Raw genomic sequence first — 16,480 nt, 5'->3', positions numbered from 1 at the left:
TGTTATATGCCATTCAATTATGTATTTTTATAACTTAAGAAAGATTGGAAAAAATTTGAAGGACCAAATATGACATATATCGTTAAAATATCATCGTTGCTTGTGTACATGTGGTTCATTCCAATTCCAAAGTTTTGGGACTAAGACTTTCTCTTCTTATGCTTGGTGTTGATGACTGCATTATTTCTAGTGTTGATTTTGTATGTGTTGGATCATTATGTGTAAAATGCTAATGCCCATTTCTTACAAGTGTTTTTCAATCGTATCATCCATTGGATTGAAACAAAAAATAGGATATGATGTGAATGAAGTGATAAGTATTCAAATTCAGCATGCTGAAGTCCCTATTTTTGCAAAATATTTCAACAATTGATGGTATTCTAATTAACTCATTTTCCCATTTATCAAGTGCTGTCATTTATCTACCACATTGTTAAAAAAAGTTCAAAAAAGTAGGACTTGTTTTGATTTTGTGTAATTATTAGAATGAACTTCCAGATACTAATACTATAGTCTATTTGTTTGATATTACATCATGAGCATGACTACTAGGTTGCTGATCTGTTTCTGTTGTTTTCCAAAGGATGCTTCTTCACATCGTCTGGAGGCTTGAGGAGTTATGAACACCCCCTTAATGAGGCGAAGCCTGTGCCAAGGGTGGAAAGTTCTGGTCAGGTGTGTGGTGTAACTTTCACCGTGGATGAAGAGTCGAAGAGGGAAACTGTCGGCATGCCAAGAGTTGGAAGTGCTGCCAACTGCTCATCTAACTACTAATATTGTTATAGTTTCCTTTTATGGCATGGCTGTCATTATTAGTGGGCCTTGCCTTTGATCTCCTTTTTGTTATCATACTACTCTCATCTTGAATGGCTTGAAATGCTTATGGGTGCTTAGATTTATATCCTTTTTAGTACTACCAAAGACATGATTTTATGTTGCTGTACATGTTGCGTAATGTCAAACTAAGCCAGGATCTCAAGTTTGATACAAGAAATAATATGATTGCTTTTCAAGACTGATCAATGGTAGATTTCTATTTGATATTTTTCTCCATTTTTATCGCTTCTTGAATCAGGCTTTGATGATGATAATAATTTCGGTCACATTCTTGATGATAATCAAGGCAGCTAAAGCTTTTCAATGCCCTATTGGTCTAATTCATGATTTACAACTTTAAAGTAAATCATCACATGACGGATAAATATTGAAATACTGAAAGACACACCAAAAAGAAAAACTGAAAGAAGATACGAAACCATTTTAATTAATTCTCGCCAATTCAAAAAAAAAAAAAAAAAAAAAAGAATTACCCATGTACTGAAAAAGAATTAGTTTTTTTCAGTTGTCCCAAGTAAATTCTGGAAATTGGCAGGTTGGTACCCGAGCTTGGTGGACTCGGGTATCTTGTGAAGTACCCGAGTCCAGCAAGCTCGGGTACCAACCTGCCAATTTTCAAAATTGTCAACATTGGTACCCAGTCCTATTTTGAAATTGGCAGGTTGGTACCCGAGCTTGGTGGACTCGGGTACCTTGTGAAGTACCCGAGTCCAGCAAGCTCGGGTACCAACCTGCCAATTTTCAAAATAGGACTGGGACCAATGTTGACAATTTTGAAAATTGGCAGGTTGGTACCCGAGCTTGCTGGACTCGGGTACTTCACAAGATACCCGAGTCCACCAAGCTCGGGTACCAACCTGCCAATTTTCAAAATAGGCAGATTTGGTACCTGCCTACTTTTTTCAGAACTACTTTGGGCTGCACGTGCTAGCCAATAGCTTTCACCCATAATATAAATCCCACATCTACAATAAAGTGCAATTGAGACACATATATGATGAAATAATGAAAAAATATTGTTACATGTCATAAAAATTGATCTTTCTCTTCTTCACTCCTTATACTTCTAAATCGTCTTCTTTTAGTCACAAAATTAAAACAACATATAAATTACATTCCCATCAAGATATTTGGACCCACCAGCCATCTAGGAGACTCTGGAACGAAGAATAATCCCATTAGTTGTACAAGACATGGAGTAGTACCTGAAAATAAAACCAATTTTATTGTTTTAATAGATTTCCCTTCAGATGACCATAATTTAGTGACTAGTAAAGGACCAAGAAACAAGTTACCTATTAATGCTAGGGTACGCCAGGTAATGATATTTCCGATGAAATACATTAGTGAAACACCACAAGCTAGGAGCAACTGCGCTCTTGACAAAGCATTGGTATGTTAACAATGAGTTGGAGATTGGTTTAAAGCCACAATGATTTCATTATACCTCGTTAGCTGATGCAAATGGTCCCCTAAGATTTTTAGGTGTTACTTCTGCAATGTATACAGGTACCTGTTTGGTATAAGAACTTGAGCATTATTTTGTGTCTTTTAAATAGATACATCAAATGTTAACACAGATAAATTACCACATAGGAAAAAATTCCAATGCCAATTCCCAATGAAAGTCTCCCAAGATCGAGCCACCAAATGTTCTATAACAAACAGTGAACTCCATTAGTGATTGAAACCCAGCAGAGAAAATGTAGAATGAGTGATTCCCTTGACCTGATTCATGTTGATTTCGAATAATATCTTGGCCCTTCCAACTTCCATGAAAATAACAAATGGAAGTAACTTGAAAAAAAAAAAAGATAAAAAAAAGTAAGATATTAGGTATAATCAGAAGGTTTTCTTTTCAAAACTAGTTGGGAGTTGGAACTCATTCTAAGAATAGTTCCTTCCATAACATCCTGATGCTTCGTGTGACTTCATTGAGAAAATGCAAGACAAGGTGAATTGGGATTAAAAGTCAAGAATATTTAATTATCATCCTACAAAATCAATATTAATCTTCTATATGTCCAGCGTTTACTAAGTGTAGAATTGTTACCATAACGAAAGGGAGTTACTAGCCTTCAAGGCAAAGCTATCAATAATATATTCAGTTATTTAATACTCCCTAATTTTTTTCTCAATTTGTTGATTGAAGGTTTTTTATTATAAATCCTGAGGCTCCTAAAAGATTCTAGGGTTATTACAAGTTATAGAAGTTGGTTAGAACTTACAACCCTTTCCACCACTTCCGGTTTGCCTTATTACTTGAACATATTGACAATCAAATGCAGCGTAACTGGAATGAAGGACAAGAGAGAGCACCTTTCCAAATGCAATGGCGAGCCACCCTACCAAGCTGAAGATTTCAGAGAACCACATTGCCTGCATTACAATAGTAAAAAGAAACACACACACACAAAGTTTATAGATTTACAAGTTTACAGTGAGCCTTAAGATACAAAAAGGTGACAAAAGAAACTTACACCTTTCCGACCAAAAAGGTCTGCAATCCTTCCACTTACTAATCCACCAATCACTCCTCCAATAGTCAATGATGAACCAAAAACTGAATACTGCACAAGGCAGAAGAAATGTAAGATAAATGACAGAGTTGATTGGCAACAAAATGAATTCCACTGAAACAAAGAAATGTGTCATTTCATTACAGTAAAGTTCAGCACAAAGAAAAAGTTTGGCCATACATACAATTCATCAAAGATGTAAAATCTAAAGGAAATTCAATATGAAGCTGTGAAGAACAAATACACGTGCATCTGTGCAGCACTATACGTAACAATTTAAATTTGTTTTTCATTGGTCATATATGTGTAAATTTGTGAAAAATACATAAATATTCACATAAGAATGTTTAGAAACACTGATATTCTCATTATTATGTTTATATATACGTATAGTAATGCCAAGAGCGTTGTAACGCTATTAGCACCTCCTGATGTATCCGACAAAGAAATTTAGGATCCAAATCTCTCTTTTCTTAACTATCGAATTATCAAAACAAAATATATATGTATAGTAATTTAATGTTCAGCACATTTGTTTATTGTTGGGCATGTATATGCACACTTGCACAAAAGCTATGGTTTTAATAAATAAAAAAATAACATACATTGAAGTATATATTCATACAGCATATTTACTTTCCCTGTGATATATTGACAAATTAGGGTGCACTTAGTAAGTTGAAGTGAATGATGCCCCTCTGTTTTGGCTTGGGTGGTACTATTATTAGAGAATAAATGACAGGTTTAAGTTTTACCTTAGCTACAAAAATATTTATACAAGTAAACAACATATCCAAGAAAATGTATGTACAAATAAACCGTAAGTGAAAAAAAGAAGGGTAATAAATTACTAGTACTTACTGCTGCCACAGATATGTCCAAATCTTCTAGGATTCCAGATTCAGCAGGTGATGAATATCCTATCTGTAAGTCAATGATCAAGTATTTGTCCAGACAAAATCAGCAAATCCTGTGGCTAATGCCCTATGTAGGCCTATATTACCACAAAACAGTATGCAACGAGTTTATATCACACTCCTCTTAATACACATGTTACATGTATTTAAAACCCATATAATTAGATTCCACGTATATGTGAGACATTTATTACTCAAGATTCTACCTCATCCTATAGACCTATTGACACTCTGCATCCCAAAGAAGCAAGATAGTCCCTTTGCTCGTTACCAACCCTGCCCTGAGCCAATCTCTTTTACTTCAAAAACCGAAGTCTTGCAAGATGGTCCTCACAATTCCATGACCCATGTTAATACAATCCACTACACCCCCCCCCCCCCTTTTTCTACTTACAACGATTTTTCAAAACGTTTGGCATGAGTTGTGATTGAAATAACATCCTTGTCCTAATGAAACTACTTTATTATTCACCTATCACAACTTGTTATATCAACCATTGTGAAAAGGGTAATGTTCCTAGAGGTATTGATACAAAAACAAGGGTAGGTCAATTGTGTGGTGTAATAATAAAATCTTGAACTGTCAATTATTGTAAAAAGTAGTAAGGGTGTAATAATAATCTGTGAACGCTGTAACCTATGTATCGCAACTACAAGGAAAAAATTAAATTTGATTTTAATTTTTTAATAAAAAGCATTCAAATAACTTGACAAAAACGAACAAAGAGAACATTAGAAACAAGAACATAGGAAGAAGGAATGAAATAAATACCAATAAAAAAAATAAAAACATAAATAAAAAGGCATGCATGTTGATTTTAAACAGATACCCAAAATGAATGCAACCCAAATAGACAAAAACAAAAACAATTCTAATCCAATTTCTTTAGGCAAAACCCAATATAACCCAAATACCAAAAAATAAAAAATAAAAAACAAAAGAACCATCAGTCCGTGCTGACAGTGGAGGCAACCCACAGATTTCAATCTCTACCTTACAGACTCAGACTCTCTCTCAGTTGTATAGGTCTATATCATCAATCCATTTTTTCCCGTTGTTAAAAAATAGAGAGAATGATATGGGATTAGGCAAAAATGGAACCAAATTATGATCAGTGAAACTTCAAAGTGGAAATATTAGAGAGAGAGAGCATTTACCTATAGTGTGTTAGCTGAAAATACCAAAAATGGAACCAAATCCCCTTTCTCTATGATCTATTTCTCTCTCCCTCTTTCAATATCTTCTCACCTTAGAAAGGAGAAACCCATGCACACACAACTCTAAACCCAGCAGCTAAAAGTTTAGAAGAAAAGAAACCCAAAAGAAGAAATCACGAATGGTTAATACCCATATTAGCTAATACGGGTTTTTTAGGTCTTGATAAAGAAAGAAGATTTGGTTCCATTAAAATGAAGAAACTCAGAGTTCTTTATTGCCAAAATGAGGTCTACACTAATTTCCAAAATCACCAACACAACCTCACAAGTCACAGCACCCACATAATCAAACTAGTTAAGTTCTTCACAACACATTATTCACCAAAAACTAAAACCCAAATAAAAAACTTACAAGAACCACAAATTCAATGAATTCTAACCCATTCCCATTATCACTAACCCTCATGCAAGAAAAGAAAACAGTCTTATCCACCTACAGAAACAGATAAAGAACAGCCTCATAAGAAAATCATAATCAAACGGCCCAAAGAAATTATTGACCTGGACCAGGTCAGTCAAGATGGAAGTCCTAGTTTTGAGTTCCAGAAGACTAAAAGAATAGTTGAATTATCAAATACTACAAAGCACGGGAGGTTCTTCTAAAGTTGGATGTTTGTGAGGAGGAGATTGCGAAACTGACTAGGTGGCACCGTATTGCTATGATATGCAAACTTTCAAGTGAGCAAGTTGCATCGGGGATACAGATTGATCCCACAACTATCAGCAAGTATGCGCGTGGCCAGCAGATGTCATTTCTTCAACTGCAACAGCAGACAAGGGAGAAGTGTCAGGAGATTTGGGAACGACAAGTTCAGAGTTTTTCTACCTTAGATCGTGAAAATGAGAGTGACTCTGAAGGAAATAGTGATCTTGATTCATTTGCTGGGGATTTAGAGAATCTTCTTGATGCAGAGGAATGTGAGGAAGAAGTAGGTAACTATGAGTCAAAGCATGACAAAGCAGATGGTGTTAAGGGGCTCAAAATGAGAAGGCGCCCATCCATAGCTCAGGCAGAAGAGGAAAATGAAGATGAAGTCGTTGAAGCTACCGAATTATGCAGGTTACTCATGGAAGATGATGAGGCTGAGAGGAGGAAGAAGAAAAAGACTAAAGTTGTGAGGGAGGAAACAGTGCTGGCTTTGGGCTTGCAACCAAGTTTTGGTTTTGAGAACACAAATCGAATCAAGCAAATTGTCAGTACTGCCCAACCTGATGGGTCCTATTCTTCCAAAGAGATATTTAATAAAGACATGAAGGAGGTAGAAAATGTTATTGCGAAAAAAGGCAAGTATGGAAAGCTTTAGGTGAAAGCTTTAACGAAAAAGAATGATATCACAAGTGTTGGTCTAGTCAGTAAGAAAATCAAAATATCGGGAGATAAAGTCAAGGTTTTTAAGGACAAGAAATCTGCAAGAGAGAGTTTTGTTTGTGGGGCATGTGGTCAGCTTGGACATATGAGAACAAACAAGACAGGAAACATGAAAAATATGGATTTTAGGGTGAGATGGGCAGGGGATGCGCACCCTCAAAACCTTTTTCTTTTTCCCAGAGAATACACACCCCACAACCTTAATTATGGACTAACCTTTTTTTTGCTGTGAGGTGTACTTATTCTAGTAATGATCTCCTTTTCAATAATAGAATCCTAAACTGAATTTATACATTAAGAGAATCATGAAGCACATGTAGGAAACACAATTCTTGTGTCACCCCAAAGACAATTATGTGGTCCGTCTTATCTTAATTTGGTCCGTACTAACAATGCCCCCCTTCTTTCTTTCCTTTTTTAGTGGAAATCGCCATTTTGTTAAATGATAGATTTGTAGTAGTATCTCTTTTCATTTACAATGAATGCTGGGGGGTTTAATAATGTGGATTTGTTTGTCTATAACGTAAGTTTACATTATTAGTGCAATTTAAAGCTATAAAAGTCTTCTATCACTTCTGTAAAAAAAAAAAAAAAAAAAGCTATAAAAGTCCAAGATTTATACCTTCAGCCTTCAGTGCTTCCAATTTTTCATTCAAACACACTAAGTTCCAAATTCACCAACACAACCTCACAGCACCCACACAATCAAACTAGCTAAGTTCTTCATAACACATTATTCACCAAAAACTAAAACCCAGATAAAAAAATTAGAACTTCTTTCAAAAAAATCAACATGCTAAGTTCTTCACAACACATTATGCACCAAAATTCAAAAAAGTATGAAATTTCTTGAAAATTTAAAACAAAAACCAAGACATGGAATTGCAGCGCCAAAACCAGTTGGATTAGTGAAAATTAAGAGAAAAAGAACTCAAATTTTTCGGAGAGAGAGAGCTTACAAAGCGCCATTGAAGGGGAAATGGTCCGCGTGGCGACTCTCTGAAATGAAATTGAAAACCCTAATTGGTCGGAGACAGGGAGAAGAAAGGGCGAAGAAGAAGATGAGGACGAAGACGACGTCGCACCATTGTCACCCAACGGAAAAGGCCATTACCATCGCTCCTCCAACAACCACCACTTTCCCTTCTCCTATTCCCTCAGGCGCGACGGCGACGAAGACCACGATTCCACTCCCCCGGCCATCATCGATACGCGAAAGCGATCACAACGACGTTTTTAATTTCTGCCGCCGATGGTGTGAGGGTCTCAACGTTTGGGGTTTGAACGTTTAGGTGAGAGTGAGAGTGAGACTGGGTTCTGGTAAGGGTATGTTTTGCTCTGTTCTTGGTTGGGTATTGTGGGTAACAGATGGTTTAAGTGTGGGGTAATAGGGAGAGATCGCTGAGCAGTACTCGAGCTTCATGAGCTCGGGTATCAACTTTATTTTTTAAATTCAGATGCCAACGTCAGGTCCCACGTTGGAACAGAAAAATGGGGTACTCGAGCTCTCCAAGCTCGAGTACTACCAAAAGTGGTACTTACCTAAATATTTCCCAAACAGTGTTTCGGGCCTAAATATTTTAAAAATAAATGCTAATGGGCCAAAATCGCCTATCTATTGCCTATGCTAAAAAAGTGTGAAGGCTCAAAAGTACTTTTTGTTTTTGTTGAGGATTTTTTTTATGGACTTCTTGATGAATTCTGATGTATTGGTTTGATGAGGGGGAAAAAATGGTTAGGGAAAAGGTTATTTTACACATTTTTCTTTATAAACAAAAGGGGGGTTATTTTACACAATATATGGCTTTGTTTGAGATGTAATAGATAGGGGGATGTAATTACATTTTTTTTATTTTATTTTATTTTATTTTAATTTTTATCACTAAAGAGTTGTATGGCTGGAAATCTATGTGTGAGTATTAATCATGAGATTTACAAAAATGCGTTTTAGTGCTTAAAAATTCTTAAGCTGAAAGTCCATGTCATGAGTTTTCAAAATTGTATTTGAGTTTTTAGTAATTGTGCTTGGGAAAAAGAAATTTGAGTGGAGCGAGATAGGGAGATAGAAATTAGTGGAGTAAGAGAGGAAGAAATAGATGGGGCAAAGTAGGAGTGTGCATGGGTGGATTAGGTTAGGTTTGGGATGTTTTTCAACTCATTTCGACTTCCTCAAATTGATAAATCTTCAACCCATTGAACCCATGGTAATTGTAAAAACCAACCCAACCTTTTGTGGGAATTGGGTTGGGTTTGGTTAGATTCTCAAAATGAAATTATCTTGCATAATTAGTATAGTACATGTATTATTCTATATATTACATGTATGTAATTATTTATTTAATAAAACTCTTGTTTATTATACAAGAAAAAAATACAATGAAAAATATATATTATCTATAAAAGCATTTAAACGTTTTGTACAAAAATATATCAACTTAATTGAATTTCAATACTTGTGTCGAGTATAATTGTTTATTTTGTTAAGACATTTCATTACGTTTAACAATTAAATTATCACCAACGGGGGCTTGGCTGAGTGGGTAAGGCTCGTTCGCTTCCTACCTCACACTTAGGTTCAAGTCCTGTTGCCCGCAAGCTTCCGTTGGTGGGCATCCTTGGTGGGGGTTGGCCCCCTCGCACAAACTGGCTAGAATGGTCAGAGCCTACATCAGACTGGCGCCCTGCCCAGGGGTGTAATATAACCATAAAGGCTCCCATTTTTTTAACCAAAAAAAAAAAACAATTAAATTATCGAAATTAGTATTTTTAGTTCTATTTTTATATTAAACATCAACATTTTCAATTTTTGTTATCATTTTAAAAAATTTTCATTTATTGATATTTTTTATAATTTAAATTATTAGGTTTTATTGCCTCTCTCTCTCTCTCTCTCTCTCTCTCACACACATATATATATATATATATATATATATATAATCTATTTGTTGGATTTAAAATAAAAAGTAAAACTACTTGAAAATATAATAAAATAAGACGGTAAATACTTTTTTTTTCCGCAAAGTAAGTAATTGAAAGAATATATTAAATATCATGTCATCATCTATTTCATTCACTTGTTATATAGCTTCCTTAAAAACATAACAAAAATTTGAAGACAAATATATAAAAAATTTATTAAATTTTTAATTGGTTGAATTTTTATAACATCTTATAAAATTATAATAGATAATATAAATATTCTACTAAATTAAAATATTATTAAGGAAATAACTTAACATATATAACTCTTTTAGCCTTTAGTGTTTTTCACATAAATATTTAAAATTCAAATTCATTATCCTCTTTTGGAAAGGAAATGAAATGGTTCCATAAATTTGATATATTCCATTTGCTTGGCCAATTAAAGCCAACGTGGAAAAGAATTATATTTAAGTTAAAATTTTTGTAACTTAATTTGTACTTCTTGGTATTTTCAATATATACATTTAGTGTTTAAATTCACCATATTTTTAATATTGAATTTATAAATAATTTTTTTTCTCATTAAAAATTAAATCTATTTTTATTTTTATTGAAGTATCAAACCAATCATACTAAAGTCAACCAAATGGAGCCAAACGTGAGCCACTTTATTTTTTAAAGGGTTTAATTGTTTTTTCTCTCCACACCATGAGTTGTCTCCTTAAATTTAAATAAGAAAATAAATAAGGGTAAGCAATCGGGATCCAATCTTGCTAAAGTCAAATGAAATGAAGCCACCAATGAGCCACTTTTTTATTTTATTAATTTTTTTTAAGGGTTAACTGTTTTTTCCCTCCACACTATGGCATGAGTTGTGTCCTTAAATTAATAATAATAAATTAAAAAAAAAAAAAAAAAAAAAGTAAACAACCAATTCTGATTGACTCTGATTAAATAACATATGTCGCAACAATTTTCTTTATTAAATTCAAAGTTTAAAGCTAAAAGATAATTATTTCCAAATTCTTGCAGATACATAAAATCTTGTAGAATGCCCTTATGAACACTTTAAAATATTCACACAACCTTCATCATCTTGCATAGATCAACCCCCATTTCTACCAATCGTTGTGGATTGGCACGTGTGAAGGAGAAAACAAAATAATAAGGGTAAATTACAACTTACTTATTTATAATTTGACCATTTATTTGCCTATTTGTAATTTGACCACAAGTAGATAACTTAAATTTCAAATTTCTTCGTTAAGAAAGAGAGAGCCCTTATTCACCTTCTTGACACTCTACCGAACTGATGATGGTAGGCAACTCTAATGATGGTAATCTATAATTCACTTTGTTTAGCAAATGCTCTCACATTATTTTTGTCCACGAAATGGAGGCAAACGTCAGCTACTTTATTAAAGGGTTAATTGTTTTTTTCCCTTCACACTATGGATTGTCTCATTAAATTTAAATAAATAAAAAAGGGTAAGCAATCGGGATCAATCATGCTAAAGTCAACGAAATGAAGCCATACATGAACATGAGCCACTTTCTTATTTTATTAATTTTTTAAGGGTTAGTTGTTTTTTTCCCTCCACAATATGGCATGAGTTGTCTCCTTAAATTAATAAAAAAAAAATAAAAAATAAAAGGTAAGCAATCAATCCTGATTGACTCTGTAATTAAATTACACATGTTGCAACAATTTTCAATTTTTCATTGTTAAATTCAAAGTTTAAAGAGCTAAAAGATAATTATTTCCAAATTCTTGCAGGTACATAAAATCATGTAAGATGTCCCTATGAACACATTAAAATAATCACACAAGTACCTTCATCCCTCTCGCATAGATCAACCCCCATTTCTGCTGATCTTCGTGGATTGGTGCGTGTGAGACTGAGAACAAAATAATAATAAGCTAATAGTATAAGTTCTCTTATAACATTTTGTTTCAACGTAAGTGAGTTTACACAAATTTCCCTTTATGGACAACAAGGCTCCTAATGACCAAATCACTAAACAACTGTGATTGAATTTATAAGTTAACTGTATTATTTGAAAATACTAGAAAATACTAAACAATTGAACTACAACTCTCTTAGTGTAGGGGCCTTTTTTTGGTGTATGGTGTATTGGGCTGCCTCCTGTGGTAATGGACTGGACTGCCTCCTGCGATGATGGGCCTGAATATTTCTGAGTAAGAGAGTTGGGGCCGGTCCAATTGTAACTCAACTTGGGCCGGTTTGTGCACAAACTTATGCTTTGTCCGCTAGGAGTAAACTTACGGCAAGCAAAACTGCTGCAGACGAGTTACGACAGGCAGATATAATAATAACCAAAACAGAGTATTCTAACTACTTAAATGAATGACTATATATTTCCTGCTAATAAAACATGATTATAGTCTTAATGATATCAATTACAGAGAAAAATGAAGAAAATAATGCTAGCTAATCAAATGGGCATAAATTAAGTTTTAAGCTTAGTCTACCGTAGCAAAGCCAAAGAGGAGAGAACGCTTCTTCTCAATGCAAATAATCCCCCAGGAAAAAGATCATGCCGTGGAGATTAATGGCTTTGAGGGAGTCGAACCTGAATGGTTATTGTCCAAAAAGAAAGAGTCCTTGTTTACATTTTGGAAGAAAGTAAGATTTGAAGGGGGAGAGAGGGAAACCGATCTATTGGTGCATGCCCATTGAACTAACTCTCATTTTTCCTTAGTTTCCTTTCTTTTCTTTTCTGTTTTCTTTCTTATCTTTTTTCTTTTCACTCCATAAAGTACTCTGTTTTTTAGATCCCTTCTTCAGGGCATAGCAAGGGCCTTTTTTATAGCGCCTGCCATGACCAATATTTTACCGTTTTGCCCCTTAACCGCCTTTGTTTGGTCTGGGAGTACTTGCCGACCACCAGGTCTGTGCGACATCCACCCTTGCCAGATAGAGGCAGGTTTGTTTTGTTCCTCTGTATATCATAACATTTCTTCCTGCCACGGTATAAATGCTTTCTCTCTCTACTCTCAAGGCATGCACCTAACGGTTCCCCCTCAAACTTGCCTCTTTTGGGTGGTCTATCATCCCAGCAGGACGTACCTCCCAAAAGGACTTGGGTAGAAACCACAAAATAGACATTTTCTCCTCTCCTTACTACCAAACCATACCCCATTTACCTCTTACCTCTGGCCCATGGCCCCACCATACCCTATATTGGCTAGGTACAGACTGGTGGTGCTTGGGCCTTGCGCGTGCTTCCCTCTCAGATTTGTCCAAGAGTCTGCCTGCTGCTCATGCGTCTGCCGTGACCTGGAGACTCTCCGTCTGCATTTCCTGACCCTTCATGTGGGCTTTTCTTTGGTTTCTCACTCCATTCAGGAGTTGGGCTTTGTATGATGATGGGCCTTACATTTTTTTGGCCCACTTTTGATTTTCTTTATTGCCTGCCACGTTGACTTGTTATTCCTGCTGTAAGAACTTAATCCTGCTGGACCTCTTTTTGAGCCAGCCGTTTATCCCTTTTCTCAGTGGCCTGTCATGGGCACTGTTTTACTTTTATTCATGAGCTCCTATGTCCCTTTGGGCTTTCTTTTGGGCTTCCATGGCCCGATTGCTTTCTTTAGGCTTCCTCGGCCCGTTTTGCTAATTCCACACTCCCATGGGCCTTTTACTAATTTCATTGGGTTTCCTCGGCCCAATAACCTTATCCTTATCTTTGGGGTTCATGGGCCTACCATAAACCCCTTACTCTCTTAGTTTGCAATGCCTTGGACCTGCAGTGGCCCTTTCTCACTTTTCTACCTCATACTTTGCCCATGGGATGCTATTTATTTCTTTCCTGCCTTCTTTGAGCCTGCTTGCCTTTTCAAGACCCATTTATTTATTTGTTGGGCCTGTGATCCATTATTCCTGCCACTTGGGCCTGTGATCCATTATTGGGCTTTTTTGTCTGCTTGGGCTTTCACAAATGGCCCTCAACACTTAGCAAGTCACTAAATTTTAAGCAGTCACTAAAGCACTAGTAAACAACAAAATAATAAGGGGAAATTACTGTAAACTTACTTGTGATTTTGTCTATCCGTGATTTGAAAAGTATCACTTTCCCCGTCTGAGGTAAGCTCTGTTTGTCTTCTGTAATCCACTACTGTAAAAAATATGGATAAATATGTATTTTTGCTCTTATTTTATATCTCTCTCCTTCAAAAAAAAAAAAGAAAAAAAAAAAAACACACACACACACACACACAAAAACATAAGAGAAAATAAAATCAAATGATGCCATTTGTAAAAATTTTAGAAACTGGACTCAAGAACTCTAATAGATCACAAAATATATTTGTAAGACCTAGAAGAAAATAACGGGAAAATTTTACTTACTTTTAACTCCATCAATTATTTCTTCTTACTTGATTTAATTTATTTCTCATGTGCACACACTCTCTCTCCTCTCCTGCTCTCTGTCTCTATCTGTTTCTCTTATCTCTCACTCTAGTTCAGATTGGCGGTAGCTTTGGGTCACAATGGCAATGGAGGAGCACAAACGTGGTTCTATTGGTTTGGCTTTTGATTTGTGGAGGATGAGCACAACTGCTTTAGGTTTGGGTTTTGATGAGGAGTGTGATGTATGAGTCATTGGGTTGAGATTTGGGTTTTGGTTGTGGTGGTTATGAGATTTTGGGTTGTTTTCGGTGGTCGTAGTGGCATCATGGTTGTGGTGGGTCATCGGTGGCTCTCTTAATTTCTTCATTCAAAACCCAAACCTCAGACCCTCTGTTTGAGCCGCTTCTCTGTTTAGACTAGGAATTTTCACCTTCATTTGCATACAAATAAGTACATACACATAAACAACAAGGAGACAAACCCCACTACCTCTCTGCAAAGTTATTCATGATGTGATATATATTTTGAGTTTCTCCCGCAAGTTGGAACCCTTTAAAAAATTCACGGATTGCAATATCAAACTTCATTGAATATACATAAGCATGCATCACAGCAAGGGGAAAATCTTCATACTGGCCCAATAATCATCAATCTTAGCTTGAAAGCCAAATTCGGAATGATGTTGGTCATATGAGATTCACTTTCATGCCAGCTCTTCTCACCATGGACCAGGGTTCTTCGATTTTTTTTTTTTGGGTGGGTTTTCATTTTTTTAGTTTAGCTTTGAAATTTGATCTTATTGCTAAGGGCCCATTTGGTTGGAGGGGTGAAAAAGTGGGAGGATAGAAAATGGTGAGAGTGACCATCAAGCCAAAGATGTCAGATGGTGTTCAAAATGCTCTCAATAAAATGCAACAGAGAGACGAACTTGATATTAACATTGATCAATCTCTATGCTCATTCAAATGGTCCAATTCGGTTATGAGCGAGAGATAGAGAGATTATTTATGATTTTGATTAATTTTACAAACTCAAGGAAAAGGGTAAATCTTGTTATTTCAACATACTAACATCAGGTTGTTAGAGGTAAAGAGAGCAAGAGGAAAATCTTGTAAATACCTAATAAAGTTATTTAATTAAGGAATTGAGGAAGGTGGTGTGGTACTAGTGGAGGAGACTAGAATCATGAGACATTTCAATCCCGGTTTTGCTTTTATAGCTTGTTTGGATGGATGGTGAGTAAAGGGGAGTAGAGTAGAAGGAGGGAGAATAAGTTTATATTACCTTATTTAGATATTTTTTAATGGAGGAGGAGGAGGAATTTGTAGGGGTTTGGAGGGGTTCTTACTACTTCTAACCCCTCATTTTTAATTCCTCCAAATTGGAGAGATTTAGAGGGAAAGTAGAGCATAGAAATACTTGACCAAATGAATTACCAAATTTACCCTTACCATATTAACAAAATTACAAACTATGAAAATGCTAATTATTCCCCCTTCTCCTTACTTAATTTTAAAAACATCCAAACAAGGTGGAGGATAACCATTCCCCTCTACTCTCTTCTCCCTCCAAACTTCCAAACATAGCATTAAGATATTGACTATGCTAGCTAGTATATATTTTGTAGTTTTATTGGCCACTAAATCAGAACGAAAATCCCTATCTAGGACGTGTACATAAAAAAATAATTTTAAAAGAAAATGGGCTTATTAAACTATCAATAGTAACTCCAACTAATAAGGTGAGGTAGATGGATGGGAAAATAAATCTAGAGATTATGAATGCATGCAGGCGTGTTGTTGTGAAGATGACGCATATTGAGGATGACATGTTGCTTGTGTTTGTGTATATAGAATTGTCACTTATTTTATTAAGAAAAAAATAAGAAAAACTTTATGAAATACATTTTTATTGAATAATTTGAATAAATATATTAATGTATAATAACAGAGAAAAATCAATTGGCCTTAGTTTTAGATTCAATCTTGAAAAAAAAAATATACAATGATTCAATCCTATATACAATCTAGAAAAAAATATACATCATTTTTTTTTTCCAAGTTACAGTCTTTTATATATATATATATATATATATATATATATATATATGAAAAAAAATGCTTGATCTATGAACTCGAGACTTGAATTAAGAAGTTGAGTTACAAAATGGGAAGATGTTAGGTATCCATTCTGCCCTGATACACAAATCAATCTTTGATAAATTGATGGTCATGTTATATTATGCACTTTTCATCCAACATGTCCTTATTCTATGCATTACTTGGAGAATTTGTAGATATGGTTATGGGTCCAATACCAAAAACT

The 16,480-nt window shown here is 35.0% G+C and overlaps 1 protein-coding gene across 1 annotated transcript; it reads right to left on the bottom strand.

Annotated features, from left to right (window-relative positions):
• Nucleotides 1-1,901: 1,901 nt before the first annotated feature.
• On the bottom strand, nt 1,902-6,184 carry LOC126722618 (sugar transporter ERD6-like 9). Its single transcript, XM_050425761.1, has 9 exons — nt 6,164-6,184; nt 5,844-5,924; nt 4,218-4,280; nt 3,318-3,407; nt 3,157-3,216; nt 2,427-2,492; nt 2,285-2,350; nt 2,133-2,208; nt 1,902-2,042 (listed from the first exon to the last, which is right to left on the bottom strand). The coding sequence occupies exons 1-9, from the start codon at nt 6,182-6,184 to the stop codon at nt 1,948-1,950; spliced, it is 618 nt and encodes a 205-aa protein (XP_050281718.1). The 3' UTR covers nt 1,902-1,947.
• Nucleotides 6,185-16,480: the final 10,296 nt, after the last annotated feature.

This window comes from Quercus robur, chromosome 4 (genome assembly GCF_932294415.1).
Source record: "Quercus robur chromosome 4, dhQueRobu3.1, whole genome shotgun sequence".
Taxonomy (NCBI): domain Eukaryota; kingdom Viridiplantae; phylum Streptophyta; class Magnoliopsida; order Fagales; family Fagaceae; genus Quercus; species Quercus robur.
This window is presented reverse-complemented; position numbering and strand designations above follow the sequence as displayed.

Bases quoted from the DNA above. Each gene is read 5' to 3' on its own strand.
- LOC126722618 (XM_050425761.1), bottom strand. From the start codon at position 6,184: ATGCAACTTGCTCACTTGAAA. The intron at 2,493-3,156 runs GTGCTCTCTCTT...TGTTTGTTATAG, and splicing joins TCGCCATTGCATTTGGAAAG to AACATTTGGTGGCTCGATCT. The intron at 2,043-2,132 runs GTAACTTGTTTC...TTTTATTTTCAG, and splicing joins GCGTACCCTAGCATTAATAG to GTACTACTCCATGTCTTGTA.